Raw genomic sequence first — 19,021 nt, forward strand, 5'->3', positions numbered from 1 at the left:
CCAGCTCAAACAGCGAGGTGACAAAAAGGGGGCAAATTCTTTCTTTCTCCGCCTTTTGTTCTACTCCGGCCCTCAATGAATTGGTGATGCCCACCCACATTCAAATGCAGATCTCATCTGGAAACATCCAGAAATAATGTTTTAATCTGGATGCCCCATGACCAGCCAAGTGGACATAAACTTAACCATTAACAGGAAAGTGAAAATGTGCGGGGGTCGGGGTGAGATGAGTCAGGTAGAGGGAAAACTGGAGAGTGATGAAGTCCAACAAGAGACACCATAGTGGGAACGAAGCCCAGCTGAAGAGGAAATCAGTACAGACTGGAGGAGTGTGCAGCTTAAAGCCTCTCAATAACAGGGATGCCTGTTATGTAACTCGGCCGCAGCACTGGGATGCTTTCTAACTCCCTCTTGGTTATCCCTGGATTGTCACATATTGCCTGGAGGGAGTGGTGCAGGGTGGGTGCGGGGTTGGGGGAATGGGAGAGAAAGGAAGAGACGTGGACTTTCAAGAATTTCAGTTACTTCCTAGGCATCACCTTGTAACTTACTTACTGTGTAAAATTAAACTGGTATAATTTTTTTAAAATGTTGTTTGTTGGCTGTAAATATAGTAAATAACCATTTTAATAAAGATAGCTGAATATGCAGCAAAGCACAGGTCATATTACACTGCTCTTGCTGGTAACTGTAGGAAAAGATAACATACTATGTAGAAGGCAGGACCTAGGCTTCAAAGTTTTTCTTCTCTAAATGCTTACTTACTGATCTGAGCGCTCTGACACAGGTACAAATGGCAAAACACAGAGTCCTCCCTGAGTATTGTGTGGATAAAGCAGCAAGTCTCTTACTGTATGTCGCCTGTAGCCTACCATGCACACCCTCACACTACCAACGTGAAGAAAGTGAAAAATAGCTAAACGACAGCATTCATCAGGACTGACTAGCTTATACTGTAATAACAAACAACCCAAAAAGAAAAATCCACTCGGCCATTAATCATTCACTTCATTCTCCACTCCACCCCCTACACTACCGCCCCAAACACAACAGAACAAATCTCCCCAGGGTTCTAACCAGTCACCACATCCCACTGGAAATCACGTACTTCTGAGTGGTGCTCTCTGAGTCTGGATGTGACTCGTTTTCATCTGGAGACCTATGATCCCATCAGCCCCCTGCCAAATGACAGGACAAGAGAATGCTGGTAACTCCTCCAAATTAGAAAAAGGGGGAATGAGAGGCATACATAGCCTCTTGTCCATGACAGTTCTGAAGTTTCCCCGCACACCCTGCGGGCACACCTTGGAAGCAGGGAGCAGTCTTCAGGCCCTCTCGCTGCTTGTGGAAGCACTCTTTTACCATCATTTTTCCAGTCCCTGGTTTACCCTCCGAGGTCTTCCTCGGCCACATCTGAAGGCATATTGAGCCCTAGTCAATCCCAGTCTCCTTTAGTCCATGTTCATGAATTAATTAGGCAGTAGTGATTTCTCCAGAACTCGGTGGACTTCTTATCTATTTGACTCCAGAGAATCCCACATGCTAATAACCACATCCTTAGTTCTTAAGATGTATTTTCTGTGCTATCTTGCTTCCCTACCTCTGTCTGAATTTAAAACAGGCTCTGTGGCAAAGTTATACTCTCCATCTAAACTTTTTTCTCGGTCACTGAAACAGTTAAGTTTTAGCAGTGAGTGGGATGCCTATACGTAGCCCTCAGCATGTCCAAAGACTACATTTTATCTCTGGCTGTTTGGGGTTTGAAAGCGTTTCTAACTCTGCAGAACCCTGAATTTCTGGAATCTCTTTCTTCTCTTTAGTTTTTATTTGCAAACTGGCTAGTTCTTTCCTGAGCTCATGTCTTCTTCATAATACGTTGCCAGGCGCAGCCAGCAGCAGCCAACACACACTGCTAATATTTTGTTTTCAAACCTCATCTTCTAGAGCTACAAATAAATCTGTTAGGTGTACAATCTACCTCTCAGGTCATCTCAGACAACGGTTTTACTGAGTGTCTTGCTGCTTTGTAACGTGAGTTCCCGTTCTTGTAGATTTCAATTGCAATTTCTAGTGCCTACCATTAAGCCAAGGAGTCGTATTTTAGGTTTTTGCTGGAACCCTACTATGACCAGTATCTCTGTCAGTATAGGCCGCATTATGCTGCCCGGCCCTCATCCTAGCTTTTCCTCCTTGCTCGTGCTACATGGCCAGTGCTCATCACCAGGGGGCTCTGTTCTGCATGGTCACACAGGGACCCAGGTTGATGGAGGCTCCATCATCTTCCATTGCCCCATTGTAACAGACCACCCCAAAGCATGGAGACTTGAAACAGCAGTGATTTGGAGGGTCTGGTTGGGTGATGTTTCTGCGTGATGAACCTGAGACCACTCACGCAGCTGCATTCAGGAGGGAGGTTGGCTAGGGATGAGTTCAGCTGGGAAGTCTGGGCAGCTCTCCTACCATGTGGTCTTTCCCTCGTAGGGAAACTAGACCAGGCTTCCTCGCATGATTGACAAGAGGGTAAACCTCAAAAAGCAAGCTGTATCATGCCTCTTCTTGTCTCGTGCTTGCTGACATCCCGTTAGCTGAAGAAAGTTGCAAAGCCAAGCTTTGTGTCATTATGGGAAGGGATTAAACAAGGTCATGGATCCTGAGATGTGCAATTCCGTGACTGTCTAACAGTCTACCACAGCTACGCAGAGCAGGAGTCAGCAGACTTTTTCTTTGAGGTCTACATAGTAAATACTTCAGGCTTTGCAGGCTCCATAGTCTCTGTACAAGTTCTCTACTCTGCTATTAGAGAGAGTCAGTACGTAAATACACGAACATAGCTATGCTCCAATAAAACTATTTAAAAGAACAGGCATCTGCTTGGATGCGGCCCCCCAGTGATACGGAACATAAAGCCTTTATTCCGTCTCTGCAGCAGGGGAGAAGGCTGGCGCGTTTATGCTTTGGTGCAGAACTGACATCTGTCAGTTCTGCCCTCAGCCCGTTGGCCAGAGCTAGTCACGTTGCCACAGCAGCGGGGCAGGGAGCATAACCCCGCTCCCCGCCGAGAAGGAGGGCAGCTCGACGTGGTGGGCACTGGAAGTCTCTACCACAGGAACCACATTGAGATGATGTCCATTCAGATCTTCATTGAGCGCAAGGCGCTGGTTATAAATACTGACGAAAATGCACACAAAACTCGTGCCCTCACGAACTTATACTGAAGACTCTGGTAGTTAACACCCTAAGGGGGAGAAGCATTTTATACATCTCTGCCCTGGAACTGCTAGCTCTTATTTCATTATTTGTGAACATGGCTTTAAACATCCAATAAATGATTGGATGATTAAATGATCAAACATGAGACCAAGACAAGGATTGATTTTAATTTCTGGGGGACCTGGGTGTAGGTGCCCAGTTCCTCTGGCACTTAGGTACCTAACTCTCTAATCCCTAAAGCTCACACTGTACAAAATGTTTGACGTTATGAGTTGTTTCTCCACATGCGGAAAGAACTAAGAATAGGCACCAGGAGTTAAGGTCTGGGTTTCTTCCGTTCTAGTCGTGAGTGAAAGGGGCACTCTGCAGAATTTCTCTCCAGAGTCTACGTTTTTGGCCAGAAGAAGTACCTCAAAGGTTTGGGTTGCTTTGCTTGCTTTCAGGGTCCCCTGGGCAGTTAACAGAAACCATCAGCTTGCCTTATCTTTCCGATCTTAGGAAGTCCAAGTGTCCTCACTTCATACTGCCTCCAGATCGCTTTGAGATTGAGCAGAACAATACGTACTTCCCTCTTCTGATCACCTCCTTCCCTCTTGGGAGGGGTGGTAGTTCTGGTTTCTAACACTGTCTGCTAAAACCCTGGAGAATGCTCTGAAATTATGGACAGTCCTCGAGAGAAGGGAATATGGATGGGAACATAGGACCTTACAAAGATTTGTGTCAGATGAATAATCCCATGTCTGTAAGCCTAGTAAAAAAGCAATCAATTTCCTTTACATATCATACTTTTTATAAAAATCATAGCTTTTTATAAATGTGAATGTCTCTCAGTACCTGTTTTGTTTTAGATTCGTGAGCTGAGCCGTTTTTCAGGTTGGCTGCATTCCACATTTTATCATAGTCAGTTCAATTCTTATCTTGGAACAAAAGGAGCAAATTCAGGAAACAAGAGTTTTCTGAAACAGATACTTTTGCAAAACAATCCATTTGGGAAACATGTCACTAGCGAATACAAATGGACTTCACTCCTGCCCTTAAGAAGTTGACAATCTAGTGATTGAGTCTGTGATAGAAACCAGTGACTGTAATACATACAATAAGATTTGTCATCAAACAGAAGCATGGTTAAATTATTTTTAGAAATGTACGAGTAGGTATCAAGCCAAGGAAAGGAGTAGAAAAATTAGAGAATATCTTCCTGGTATAAGGTGTTCTTACCCTATAGGTGCAAAGATACAGAGAATTTGGAAAGGCCTTTCATGGGGGAAGGCATGTTCTCTGCACAGAGGGTGCCGAGGGGCAGACAGGGGCCTAAATAAGCTACAGCGATGGCTGCAGAATGAAAAAGCTAGTGCAGGAGCCGGCAGAGCGGGAGATGAAGATAGGGAAGAGGCAGAGATGACCTCCGGGTGCCCTGGACGCTGAAGACGCTCAGAATTTCTGATGGAGGAGCCAATATTCGAGAAAGAAGCCCAGTGGTCTTGAAGTCACATCCAGGAGTGAGAATCACAGACTCCTGGTACCTCTTCGTTTGGTCAGAATTAGAATACATCCATTACATGCCAGGTGGACATCTAGCTTTGTTCCCTCACCCAGGAATTTTCAGTCCTTTCTTCTTTCATTTGCTGTCCTAACAATAATAAAGGGCCCAGACTTGGCCTGCGTTGGTATTGCAAATTACCACGATCAACGTTCCCAAACACAGGGAGGCTCTTGCCCTTAACCTCAGGTAATGCTGGCTGTGAACATGGTGTTCTTGGAGTTGTTTTTCAAATAGTTCTGTTCTGTTTTCAAATATTTATCCATTTAAGCACCATCGGTATTTAATGCTGAAAGGACATCTGTTCTGCTGGCCTGGCACCTGGCTTCTGAGATAGAACTTTTTTTTCTAGGTCTTAGTCCACCTTCTCATGGAAGAAAAATTAATTTTGACTCCAAGCAAATGAAGTTATCTGACATCCTTGTTACAGTTATGTGAGGGACCTTGAGGGGATTATAGCCTGTCCTGTTGGTGGTTTTCAGGTGTCTCCAGCATAGAAGGGCATCCTTGTGGCAGTAAGTCAATACTCAAGAGCCTGCAAGTTTTTTGCACATCGCATTTCAAATCCTGAGTTTTCGGGGTTTTTCTTTCCCCACAGAGATTCATATGCACGCGTAAAGCTCGCCCATGGCGGGACTCCAGCCCTTGTAGAGTTATTTGCCAATTCCAGAGAGCAGAGAATGAAGATACTCATGCCCCGTCATCCATCTTTCTTTTTCTGTGAGCCTTACAGCTGGATATTGAAAAATCTGGATTTGATTTTTTTTTCTCATTCCAAGTCAGCGGAATAGCCTGTACAAATGGATATAAAGGAAATATAACTTGTGGTATTGAATTAGAACTTAAAACATCAGAAGCCATTTCAATAGCATCTTTTATTTCTTTTCAATCAGATTTTGAATACTTTTTGCAGGTTGTGTTTCTGACTGGCTTTGGCTATGTCTATGTGGACATTGCCCACCAATGTGGCACAGCCTTCATCACAGTGGCCCCAGAAGGAAAAGCTGGACCTGTTTTAACTAATACCAACAGGTAGGCTTCATTATTATCCCAGTACCAGCATGGTAAGTTTCCTGTGTTAAAGTTGTCAGCTTACTGTTTACCATTCCTCATCATCCCTGAAAATAACATTGAAGCTTTTGGTTAATTGTTGTGTACTCCATAAGGATGTGGTTATTAACATTAAATGACACCAATAATAAGAAGCAATATATCATCTTGCATGGGTACCGCTTCCAGTTCTTCTGTAGTAAGTTTAACAAACTGATTTACAAACTGAGACGTGCATCTTAGAATTATACATTATCATTAGCATGAAATGCAAATTAATACTTTTGTATCCACAGCACAACCTGGTAATTGGTAATCAGATTTAGCAGTTAGAGCTGCAACCAAAGTAAATTCACCTCTTAGAGCCACATTTTCCCCTCTTCGACCTGGATGTCGCCATCACGTTTTAGACATGTGAACCATAGTTAATATCCTTATTTTAAAACAGCTCATATAATTCAGTAGGTATGATACAAAGATAGTCCCTCCTTCTAAAAATTAAATAAGGACAAAAAGCATGAACAGAAAATTCTAGGAAGAGGAAACACAGGTAATCAAAGAAGTGCAAATTTAAGTAAGATATTAACCATGATGTTCCATCATATACAGTCCTAGTAAAAGTGTAAGTTGTTACCATTTTCTGGAGAGCACTTTAGCAATATATAGTAAGAACTTTAAAATCCCTTTGGCTTGGAAATTCCACTTTTAAGAGTTTTAAGAGCTTAAGAGTTAAAGCAGTCATTAGGGAAATAGGCAAAGATATGCCAAGAGATATTTATCACATTGCTAATTATAATGGCAAAATATTCAGAGTACAAATCCCATCAGTAGGGGCATAAAGGATACATTAATGTGTCATAAATGGTATTTCCACAGAAAAGACGCTTGTACGATTTTAGTGAAATAGAAAAATACATACAATGAATCTAAAATAAAGCAAACAAAATATAAAATTGAATATATATGTATCCTAATTATATGTACATATATACACATAAGTACATGTATGCACACACATTCTCACAGAAAACATTCCTCTGAAATTCCACTGAAAAGAAAAGAATGAAAAATTTTAATAGATGTGCAGTTGTAAGTGGTTATTTAATAATTTTCTGTATTTTAATTTCTATAAGAATTTTATAATCATAAAAATGACTATCATTCAAATTATTTAAAATATGAACTAGTGATATCAACTTTCATACATTTGTTTAAGCCGTCTTTTATTTTTTAGTTTCTTGCTTTTCATATATGGTTAAGAACTCCTTACTTTGGACCTTGTCAAATTATTATTAATTTGAATTTATCATATTTCAAATAGGTTGGACAGACTGTTTCCTTTGCCCAGAAGTATTTGTAAAAACTTAATACTGTAATAAGGCTGGAGGCTAAATTTTAAATTGCATAACACAACTACTTTATGTAAAATAAATAAACAGCAAGTACTACAGTATATCATAGGGAACTATATTCAGTACCTTGTAATAGACTGTAACAAAAAAGAATATGGAAAGAAATACACACATACACACAACTGGACCACTATGCTGTACACCAGAAATTAACACAACGTTAGAAACCAACTGTACTTCAATTTAAAATAAATAAATAAATACAGGGAAATTTTTAATTGTATAACAAAATTTCAAGCCCACACAATTTCAGAAACGTTTTATCTAGGGCATTAGTAGAGCATTGTTAATGATAGTAGCAACAATCTATACACTCAGTGGTCAAAATAAGAAAGGTACAAGTGTTTACTCGTATTTTCTTAATTCATTTATTTAACAAATATTTTTCAAGTGCTTCCTGGATGCCAGTGCTGTTCTAGGGCTGTGGATACATCAGTGACCTAAAAGTCCCAAATCCCAGCTCCTGAGGAGACCACATTCTCATAGGTTTGGAATAAACAGAGAATAAACATTAATTTAAAAAGGAAATTTTATGGTTCAGTAGAAGGTTGGCATTCTGCAAGGATAAAATAGAGCCTGGTAAGGATCAGGAATGCCAGGGCATAGGAGCAGAAAGAGCGTGGTTTTGAAAAACTGGTATAGGTAAGCCTCACCAGGAAGTTTACATTTGAGCAAAGACATGAAAGCAGCAAGAGGGTTAGTAACGTGGTTGTCTGGGGCGAGAGCTCTCTAGACAGAGGGCACAGCCAGTTCCAAGGTCAGGAGAGCATGCCTGGCATATCAGAGGACCAGGGAAGAGGCCAATGTGGGCCAAATGCAGTGGGGGAACGTGAAAGTAGCAGTGCTTGAGGTCTGGGAAGTACGTGCTGGAAGGAGGAGATGTGTTGTGTAGGGCTTAGTTTTAATTCTGAGTGAAAAGGGGAAGTCATAGGAGCTTTTTGAGCAGAGAAGTTACGTGCTCTGACCTAAATTTTAGAAGACCACTGGCTGCTTTTGAAGTAGACTGTGGAGAAACAAAGGTGGAGGAAGCAGGGAGACCAGTTAGGAGGTTAATACAGTTATTCACACGAGAGGTACTGATGGCTTGGACCACACTACCAGTGGAAGTGATAAGAAATGGCCTGATTTTGGATATACGTTTAAGGAAAAGCCAGTGGGAGTTCCCTGACACATTGGATAAGGGTTGAAAATAGAGACATCAAAGAGGACTCCTAAAGTTTTGATCTGAGCAACCAGTAGGATGTGGTTGTCCTGAACGAAGATGGGAAAGATGGTCTGTGGGTTTGAGGGTGAGATCTAGAGTTTGACTACAAACATGACCACCTGAAATGTCTTTTAGACATACAGTGACTACTGCGTGGATGGGCAGTTAGATATATAAGACTGGCGTTCACAGGGAGTTCTAAGCTGAATACGTGACTCTGGAAGTCATCAGCATATATAGATGGCATGTCAAGCCCTGGGACTGTGTGAAAATCTCCAAGGGGAGTGAGTGGAAATGGGAGGAAAGGAGGACCAAGGGCTGAACATTGGGCAGCTGAACTTGAGGAAGTCAGAGAGAAGAGTGGGGAGGCACATAGGTGATGAGGATGACTGACCAGACATGGAAGAGCTGAGAGCAGATGTGCAAAAAGATAGTGTTTCCAGACAGAGGAATATTTGACCACATCAGATAGCCGCAAACTAAAAGCCAGTCATTTGGCTTAGCCATACAGAGGTCACTGGGGACCTTGACGAGAACCACTTTAATACACCGGAGAGGGCAGAAGCCTACTTTGGTGCAAGGGTAAGAGAAAATGGAAGGCAAGGAATAGGTGACGCCATATAGAAAATGCTTTGGAGTTTTTGTATATAGGTGACCAGGAAAATGTGTAGTAGGTAAAGGAGGAAAGGGAATTACAAGAGGGATTTTTTAAGATAGGAGAATAACAGCATGTTTATAAGCTGTTAGTAGTGAAGGAAAAAAATAAGGGTGCCTTGCTGGAGTGATGACCTTGAAGGGGGCAAGAGCACAGTGATTTAGCACACGGTAGAGGGGTTCATGGAGACCGGAGCCTGGGCAGTTCAGCTCTGAAAATGACAGGGAGAGCAGAGAACACGACCTGAGATGCTGGTAGCTGGGCCATTGTGGTGGGAATTCATGGTCAGTGTTCTTCTGCTTGCTTTTCTTTTCCAATTTAAGTCATGTTGGTTATTTTATTATGACTTTTTGCCTTGTGACAATCACGACAGAGAATTAGTGCACAAAGAACAAGAGGGATTTTGGAATAAAAATCTCGTGTTGATAAGGGAAATATGATACAGAAACACAAGAACTTGTAATAGTCCCATTGGGAACATTTCCCAGTACCGCTGGAGTGTGATGGGCTCTGTCCAGACACGATGTACTGAAAGTTAAGTTCTTGTTTGTTTCTTATGAGAATCTGATGGGACATCAGGAGGTGCTTAATAAGGTGCTATCATTAGAAAATAAGAAATTAGAGAGGAGGGAGGGAGGTAAAGAAAGAAAGAAAAAAAAGCAAGGGGAGTCTAATGTTCTCTTCCCTTCCTCCTCTAGAACTCTGGAGAAGATCGTGACATTTAAAATGTTCATCACTCAGTTGAGCCTGGCGGTGTTTGATGACCTCACCCACCACAAAGCATCATCTGAACTTCTGAGACTCACACTGGACAATGTTTTTCTCCAGATGACCCCAGGGGCTGGTCACCTCCCTGGGGAAGAGACGGCCACAGCCCTCTTCCACCTTTACTGTGTCGAGGTCTGCTGTGGGGACCTGCAGGTGGACAACCAGCTGTACGACAAGTCCAGTTTCCACTTCGCTGTCTTGGTCTGCCGGGGGGAGAAGACAGAAGCCGCTCACAGTTTCAAGATGCAGAATCTCCTTGTATCCAGCAAAGATTTGGAAGAATACAAGAAAAATTGTTTTATCAAACTTTGCCTCACCTTAACTGAGGGCAAGAGCTTCTTATTTGATATTAATGAGTTCAGTTTTGAATTGAAACCCGCCCGGTTATATGTGGAAGATACCTTTGTCTACTACATCAAAACTTTGTTTGAGACCTACCTCCCTAGCAGCTGCCCGGCTGGTCAGGCCACGAGGCTCTCAGGTGGGAAACAGGGGCTGCCCGTGCAGGTCAGGCAGCACGCCAGGGCCTTGGTGAATCCCGTGACGTTACGGAAGCTGGTGATACAGCCGGTGAATCTCCTTGTCAGCATCCACGCGTCCCTCAAGCTGTACATAGCCTCCGACCACACGCCGCTCTCCTTCTCCGTGTTTGAAAGAGGCCCCATCTTCACCACGGCCAGGCAGCTGGTCCACGCGCTGGCGATGCACTACGCCGCAGGGGCCCTCTTCAGAGCAGGTGAGGACACGGGCTTAGGGTCCGTGATGGGCTGGAGCCCGAGCAGAAAGGAAAGGCTTCAGGGTGGACTCGCGGACCTCAAGACAGAGGGAGGCAACACAGTGGGAAGTGAAGAGCGTGGCCTTGGCAGTTAGACAGCAGTGGATTTTAGTCTAGACTCAGCCGCTGCCGGCTGTGAGGCCTTGGCCAGGCTACTGAACCTCCCACGTCTCGGTGTCCTCATCTGGAAAATGGGCTTTAAGATTTCTGACAGGATAAAATGGCAGGGGGTAAAGTAGTGAATCTGGGTTGGCACTTCAGGAACACCCAGCAGTAGTCACTGCTATGCCAGCTGTCATGTAACGTGGAATTTCAGTCTCATTCAGCGCTCTGTGAGCTCCCCGCAGGCACCAGCTCTGTGCGAGCGCACGGGTGCCTCCAGGAAAACCAGCCCCGGCCCTCAGCCCCTGGGCCTAACAGGAATCCAGTGCTGGCTTGTTAGCTTTCTTCATTACAGCCCATGAATAGCTCTAGGTGAGAAATTCAGAGGATTTGTGTGCTCGTCAGATGCACAAAGAGCCTTCTACCTACCCCGTGAGGCCCTCCCTGTCTAGACAGATGGCAAAGAGAAGGCAGTGGGTGTCCCAGCCTCTCCGCAGCCCTGAGCGGGCAGAGTCTGCTGGGGGCGGCTTGAATGTGTGTACAGAATGTCGTATGGAGTGTGCTGTGCGCCCAAGGGTGTTGTCTCTTGATGCTCTATGGTAACTGGCTTCAGAGCACCCCCTCCTGAGCTAAATTCACTCTAAAATGGTTTCCTTCTGATAATCTGGCTCCTCAAGTTCCCATGAATTCAAGCAACCAACACCAACCGACTGGAGTTGATCGTGAGATTCATTCTGGTAAAGAACATGGAGATCTTGCTTTCTGAAAATAACAAAGGAGAGACCTTTGTCACGTGGTACTTGTGATTGCCTTCCCCTGTGAGGTTAACCTGGTAGCACCAGCTGACCCATGCTGTTGCCACGTTGGAAAGATGACACTTTCTCCACAATGAAGTTCACAGAGTTAAGAGGGCTGCCCAGGACTCCCAGCTGAAAATAGCGAGGTCTGGAGAGCGCCTTGCTGAAACTGTGGTTTTGATAGCTGGTACAAGAGTGAAAAGAATATTACCCTCTGGCTAAGAAATTCTTTAAAAATAAGCCACAAACATTTCAAATTTAATAGACGGGTATATTAGGAGCTTACTCTTTCGGGCAGTTTTGGCTTTTAACATGAGAAGCAGGCATGTCAGCTACTGAGCTCTGATCAGGAGCCTGGGAAGGAATCAGCCTCCTGTCCATCTGGTCATCACGTAAGGCTGAGGTGTGGGGAGCACCCACCAGAGTAAGAGACTCCAGCTGTGGCACCAGGAACTAGGTCCCTGCAGCCCGTGTGCTAACAACAATCTCTCTTTGTTTTGTTTTTCATGAGCTTTCACAAGAACATTCTGTTTGGATTTTTTGTAATCCACCTAAAAATCCTCCAAGCTGTTGTCCCAATCTCATTAGATGCTGAGACAAGAAATTCTAAAATAGGGGGCCAACTTTTTAGGCCTGTTGGGAGTTCTGTCACTCAAGGCCTGCACAGTCTGAAGATTATCAGGAGGAAATCAGTGATTGGAAAGAGCTGCAAATGGGAAGATGGCAGGAGGTTACTAACACCCTGGGTAGACGTGTCATAAGGAGGATGTACTGGCGTTCCTACAGAGGCCAGGAGAGGGCTGGCCTGGGAGTGGACCAGTTGCCTCTACATCTCACACGGGTCAAGATTCACCCATTGGACTTATTTAGAAGGTTTCTGACCTCGATGTCTGAAACACCCTGACCTCATTTCTAGGGAAGTAACTTGTAGAGGTTTTAACAATAAAGTAATTAGAAATGAGTAACAACTGGCCCTATTTGAAGGCAAGAATGTGGACTTTGTAATTTCCTGGCATCCCTCTTTACCCCCAAGGCTCAGTTTGATGGGAAGCCAGACCAACACTTTTTTTTCAACAAAATCTCCAAACAAGTAAGCAAAAGCTGTATTTGCTTTTGAAGGGAAATAATTAAAGAAGGAATGCCCCTGGATGCTTTGGCCCTTTTCTGGCCAACTCAGATGCCCCTGAGAAGTAGCTCTGCAGCGATCCTAACCAAGGAGAGACTCCCTCACCTTCCTGTCCGGGGGGCAGGCTGGGGGCTGAGGCTGGCCGGTTTCCTCGCACTCCGTGCCTGCCGCACTGGCCTGAATGGGCCCACAGATAGAAGAGTGAGTGGTCTTTGCTTGGCAGTAGCTACTCTCCCTTTTTTTAATCTCTGTATAGAACCTTTGGAGAGAAGGGGAAATAAGATGTTTCTAGTCGAATCTTCTGCTTCCAGGCAAACCTTTCAACTATTCCAGGCTAAAGAGAATCTGTTGTTTCTTTACCTCCAGAGAGGGCCCTCCAAGGGAAAATCTCCGTACCCTCCATGGTACCCAGCCTTCTGGGTACAGCCTGGGCTCCCCGAAGGAGGGAGGGTGGGCTTTGGAATCAGGTAAACCCGGCTTGGAAACCCCTCCACGTGTCTCACCAGTGGGGAGATTGTGAGAATTGACCCAACCTCTGAGCTACAGTTTCCTCTTCTTCCTGCCGGCCCTTGAGATGGTGGGCACAGGGCAACACCACATCAGATCAGGCTCTGTTTCCTGTTCCTGGTACAGAGCCTGACCTGGGAGAAGCTCAGTCTCTAGCTAATCTGAATGTATGTGAAGGCAGGTATGAGTTCTTGCACTGTTGCTGTGAGAAGTGAGTTGAATGCCTGGCACCCACAGGGCCTCCCGTTTCTAATCTTCATCTTCTAGAAATTATTCCCTCTTTTAACCTAAACCCTAGTGTTACCTCCTAACGTCGCAGAGAAGAGAGGTAGGCTCAGAATTTAAGAATCATCCTCCTGACAAGGGCTGGGCCTGGGAACCCTTTGGTAAAGGCTCTGGCTTGGCACCCACACCTTCCCCACCCTCTGGGATGGATGACTTGATGGCGGGTCTCTGTCACAGGCCTGGCCTCCAAGAACCTGCTGGGGAGGCAGGATTGGCTCCCGCATGGGCCCTGTCCCCACGGCCTCCCCATTAAAGCGCTCGGCCCCAGGCTACGGAGGTCACTGTGTTCCCAGAGGAAATTATCTGTTTGGAATCATCCTCTCCTGAGCCCTCCATCCTTGCCGGCACCTCCTGTCCTCTGGGCTAGAGCCCTGAGCCCCCACCCCGGGAGGGAGAGGAAGGGTAGCCACTCCGGGGTCCACACCACAGCCGCGTTCCCACGGGGCCGTGCGCTCGGCACTCAGGCCGTGGAGCAGGCCAGCTCCTGGCAAGCCCCGGCTCCAATAGGAAACCCGATCCAACACTCCCCTCCAGGGACGTTCGCGGGGAACACGCCCCTCTCACTAACCTAATCAGTATGTCCCTGTCACCAGAGTTTACACAACTGAAGCTGGGGTTGAAGGGGAGACGTTTCTCTGGCTCCAGCTCCACTCCAAAGGGAAGCACTCAGCTCGGTAGGATTGGGAAAGATTAAAAGTAACTCCCCCATCCTTGTCAGAATTGTGTGTCCCCTTCACAACACCCCATTTAGCATCTGGCCCCCTCCCCCAACCAGGCGTCTCTTCCTCATCCTGGTGCCTCCGCTCCCCAAGGAGGTTTTCAAGATGACTTCCCAGCCTGCAAACACCTGCAGCCCGAGGGACCGCCTTTCCTTGGGCGGCTGGGAGCGCCCGTCCCCTGTACACGGGTCCCTTTTAGCAGGAACCAGGAGGCTCGGGCAGGGGAGTCATATTAAAGCCATTTGTGAGGCTGCCAGAAGGATCACTTTGATTTATAAAGTATGAAAGTTTGCCATTTATGAATTCACAGTGGATGAGTTATTTCCCATATTTGGCTCCAAAGGAGCTTATTACATTCTCAATTCTAGTGTGAAAAATGAATTGCAGGGAAAATGGGTCACTTTCCCCAAATGTTGAAAGGGCTGTATTTAGGGTTTCAGTAACCCCTTCCCCTTGGCCCCTCGCAGGCTGGGTGGTTGGATCCCTGGAAATCCTCGGCAGCCCGGCGAGTTTGGTGCGAAGCATCGGGAACGGGATCGCCGACTTCTTCCGGCTTCCGTACGAGGGGCTGACCCGGGGCCCCGGAGCCTTTGTGAGCGGAGTTTCCAGAGGGACGACATCATTTGTGAAGCACATTTCCAAAGGTAGCTACTTGGGTTCCTTGTAAACGATGCCTTATTTTCCTTCCTTCCCTGTCTTGTTTTTTATTTTTGAAGACCGTGTTACAGTTTTCAGTGAATTAAGTTTGCCTCTAGCTTTGTTTGGCTTGTTAGCTGGCAGTGAAAGGTTGGAGTTGTAGCAAAGCTCGTATATAACGTCTTATGTTTTAAACAGATCACTCCTTGCCTGCAGTGTGTGAAAATGTTTCAGAAACTGCAGAATTTTAAACCTCCCATTGGGAAAACCAGGATTGGCTCAACTGTTATTCCATGTGATAAATACAGAAATATTAAAGGTGTTCAGGACTTCTGCTAAACATCAGAAATCCTACACTGCGTTGCCTCATCATATTTTTTTAAATGTAGATACAGTTGTCATAACTTTTGTAAGGATACGGATATATTTTGATGGGGAAGCCGATCCGGAGGTGAAGGAGCCAGCCCTTCCCTAGCAGGCCACGTAAACAGTGCCATCTTGTGGCCCAGACTGGTCACCAGCCCAGAAGTCTGACTGCCGCCCACGAGAAAGAGCGTGCTCTCCTTTCATCCATGTGTTTGTTTGCCCACATTCGGGTCAGGTTGGCAGTGACTCGGGAACTAACAAGGGCCATCTGAGTCCCTGTTTCTTCTCGGCAGGAGGCAGGGGAAACAGGGCAAAGGCCTTCTCCCCCATAAAAGGCTTTTTACTGTGAACTGTGCTGTAACTGTTATGAGTAGGCAGCTTATAGAAGTCTCTAGAAGGCCTCAGAAGAGACTGGAGCTTGGAGCTTGAAATGGAAGAACCCAGGATTCATCGAGCAGGGCTGGCAAGAGAAGGGCGAGAGCAGTGGACCAAATTCCGTGGACGACGGCAGGACCGCTGCCCCGGACCCCACCACCCGGGAGGCTGCGGGCAGAGCTGTGGGGACTCACAGATGATTCCCTGGTGGATTTCTCGCTCTTGACACTTGAATCTCGATAGTTCTGTTGTTTTTATTTTAAAGTAAGACAACAAGCACCAGCTCAACTGAACCCTGGCGGTAATTTTAGCATACTGACTCACTGGATGTTTTTGTCGCTTGTCCTCTCCTTCTCTTAGCAAAATCTGTTTGGTTTGTCAGTGGGTGTGTGCACATGGATTTTGTTCTTTTCAGATTACTGGTAGAGATGCAGCTGCAAAAACAACATCTTCCACTTCTTCTTGAAAGTAGACATCCAAAAACAGATGATCTAATTCATTAGCTTCAGGATATGTCCACTGATGTCTTTCAGTTCTGCTCACGGCGATCTGTGCGGACTCGCTAGAGGGGGTTATGACTGTCTGAAGCAAGATGCAGAAGTACCTTCCTTGGGAAAACCAGACAGAGTCGTGGCTTTCACATGCTTAACTCCCTTTTACTGTCCTTGCGTTTTTTTTCACTTAACATCCTGAATATCAAAATCACACATAGTCTCTGTGGCATAATAATTACTGCCTCAGAATATCACGTAATAAAGTTTAATATCTCCCTTTACGAGGACTGAAGTAATAAGGAGGGAATACATTTTATTCTGAAAGTGGAAACATTCCTTTACAATCTGTTTAAAATTCAGCAACATAACCTTAACCTTTAAAATCAGAGCAGACAAATTGTATCCTTCAAAACTGGGCCTCAGTAAGGACTTCTGAACTATTTTAGCCAAGCCCTGACCATCAGATGATAGTGATAACTTCATCGGAGACTTTAAGCATTTTTCTGGTAACAGAGATTCTGTTCCACCCCTCATGAGGGGGGCCATCACCCTCGTAAGCAAGTGTCCATCATCACCTCCTTTTCTTAAGGCTGTCGTTTCATGCTGCCCAAGAGGAAGCCACTGTCACTCTCCACAGGCACGTCCAGAAGGCAGATGTGCTTCTACTGTCCCCTCCCTCCCCCACAGCGCTCCGGGGACCCCTCACCTGGGGGCCACCATGCATGTGACCCGGAGGCCAACCCGTGCGCTCTTGTGCCCTCAGGTACCCTCACCTCCATCACCAACCTGGCCACGAGCCTGGCCCGGAACATGGACCGGCTCTCGCTGGATGAGGAGCACTACAGCCGGCAGGAGGAGTGGCGGCGCCATCTCCCGGAGAGCCTGGGCGAGGGGCTCCGGCAGGGCCTGTCCCGGCTGGGCATCAGCCTGCTCGGTAAGGGGCCGAGGGACCCAGGGGCTCTGGCGTCTGTGTGCGGCTCTGCCAGCAGGCCACGGCGCCCAGGCCCGGGACCGGGGGTGGTTGTGGACTGTCTCTCTTTCTGCAGATGAAGCTGGGGCTCAGAGAGGATAAGGCACACATTCTGGTTCCTGCGCTGATCATGAGGCTCTGGAACAGGATACCCTCTCCAGAGCCTGGTGCAAACGTGGCTCGCACCATCCCAGGCCCTGCCCCATCACTACTCTTGAGCAAACGCCCCAGCCCTACCTTCCATTGCCTCTAGTGGAAACTGCCTCCTCGTGGCTCTAAGAAAGCATCATTCCACAGGGGGCTGTGCGCGGGGTGTCGGCACAAAGCTGGGGTCATGCCGCTGTTTGCTTGCAGAAGGGAGTAACAGGCAACCCTCCTGAAGCCCCCACTCCTTCTCTGTCACAGACACTGCAAACGCCTGCTCTTGTTTGGGAAGCACTTGAGCAACGTGCAGGTGTCATGTAAACTTCAGTGAGGAGCCCACTTTTTCCTCTTTCTTTTGTAAGAGCGCCGGATCTGCCTGATTCCAAGTGATTAGTGACGGTCGAGCAGCCAGATGTATAGTTAGAGATGCAGATTGCGGTGGGTATTTCCAAATACTGCAAATGTTTGAAAAATAAGTTGCTTTGGAAAATCTATAAAAAGGAAGCTTCAGAGCTGAAATTTTGCAGAGCAGGATTTTCAAGAGTATCTTGTTTATTTGTTTGCAAAGGAATTTAAAACTGTATTGCTTGGCAGCCTGCCTACCGAGCATCTGAAGGAGTGTGCATCTCACAGAGATCAAAGTGGCTGGAAGCAGCGAGAGCACAGGTCAGAAAAGATGAGCTTGAAAGGATTTGTCCTCTCTCCAGGCTGCGGTTCTGTACACGACCCCTCAACCCGCAGCACGGCCAGCTGAGGCTTTAAGAGGAAGTAGTAAGATGTTCCAAGTTCAGGCTGAGTTACTAGAAACTGTTTAAGTCCTAACATGCAGCAGCGTGGGGCACGGTTTCAGGTTACTGTGTGGGAATGGGGACTTGGGTGGAGCAGCCGGGTTAAGGGGAGCCGGGCAGGCAGCGTGGTTGCTCTGGGGAAGAGGAAGGGGGTGACCACGCTCCTCAGGAGCCAGGAGACCCCAGGTTTGGGTGTCCACGTCCTTTCTTTATGACCTCAGGCCTTCTCCTTTGTAAATTGGGGCTGGAAATGCCATTGTTAGAAGTAACGATGGTCAGTTGTGTGCCAGGCATAGGGGTTGTGTTTGGTAAACAGCACCCACAATTACACTGCAGTAGCAAAGGAACTGCAGGAGTTGCCTGGTTTCAGAGAGAGTCTCAGCAAAGAGAACCATGTGAGTGATGGAGGAGCATTTTTGCTTTAGTTTTAGTCCTCTGGGTTAAGCTGTTGTAACCACGGGAAGTGATAATGAGGTTATCTTGGAGGACTTGGCTCTTTGTTTGGGATCTGTGGGACCTCTTTCTGCTAAGAACGGTGGCCTTACGTGCCCTCTGCTCTGGGCAGGACAGCTTCCTTCCCTCCATCCAAGCTCTTCTTGGATGGAGGTGCTCAGCAGAGGAGACCGGAGCTGGCTGGCATGTGGCTGTTTCCATCCTGACTCATCTGTTCTCTTCCCACCCAGAGAAGCCGACACCCACTACCCAGTTTCCACTGCATAAAATGGTACCTGATGGTGGAAATCAGTTAGGTGGGGAGCCGTGATTCTGCCCTTGTGATGTCACCCTTTTGAGCGTGGCTCCTGTTGTTAACTAGGGTAGAAAATCATAAATCTTTGATCTTTGCTGTAGTCATTGTGTCTTGTCCATGCATGGGAATCAGTTAGCCTGTCTGTGGAAACTGCAGTAGGCTCAGGGAGTCTTTCTAATCTCTGGTAATTTCCCAAAACCTGGGAGTTCAGGGAGTGATGTAAATCCCTCCCCCGTGTGAACTGATTGCGCCTGCAAACACTGGTTTGGCCCTGCGCCCCCAGGAGCTCCACTGCCAGCAGCGCACCCGGAGCAGTGTGTCCATTTCTGTGCTCCTCAGACCAAGGGTGG

At 46.5% G+C, this 19,021-nt stretch overlaps 1 protein-coding gene across 5 annotated transcripts in view; it reads left to right on the forward strand.

The window, feature by feature from the left end:
- The window catches only part of VPS13B (vacuolar protein sorting 13 homolog B), a 625,623-nt gene that overhangs the window by 593,982 nt on the left and 12,620 nt on the right, over positions 1-19,021 (forward strand). For all 5 annotated transcript variants that reach the window (XM_072949533.1, XM_072949529.1, XM_072949532.1 and 2 more), the window contains exons 55-58: positions 5,664-5,782; positions 9,770-10,575; positions 14,618-14,794; positions 16,785-16,955. In XM_072949533.1, the coding sequence (XP_072805634.1) occupies positions 5,664-5,782; positions 9,770-10,575; positions 14,618-14,794; positions 16,785-16,955 (1,273 nt within the window). The remainder of the gene's footprint in view (positions 1-5,663; positions 5,783-9,769; positions 10,576-14,617; positions 14,795-16,784; positions 16,956-19,021) is intronic.

The sequence above is a fragment of the Vicugna pacos genome, chromosome 25, assembly GCF_048564905.1.
Source record: "Vicugna pacos chromosome 25, VicPac4, whole genome shotgun sequence".
Classification (NCBI taxonomy): Eukaryota; Metazoa; Chordata; class Mammalia; order Artiodactyla; family Camelidae; genus Vicugna; species Vicugna pacos.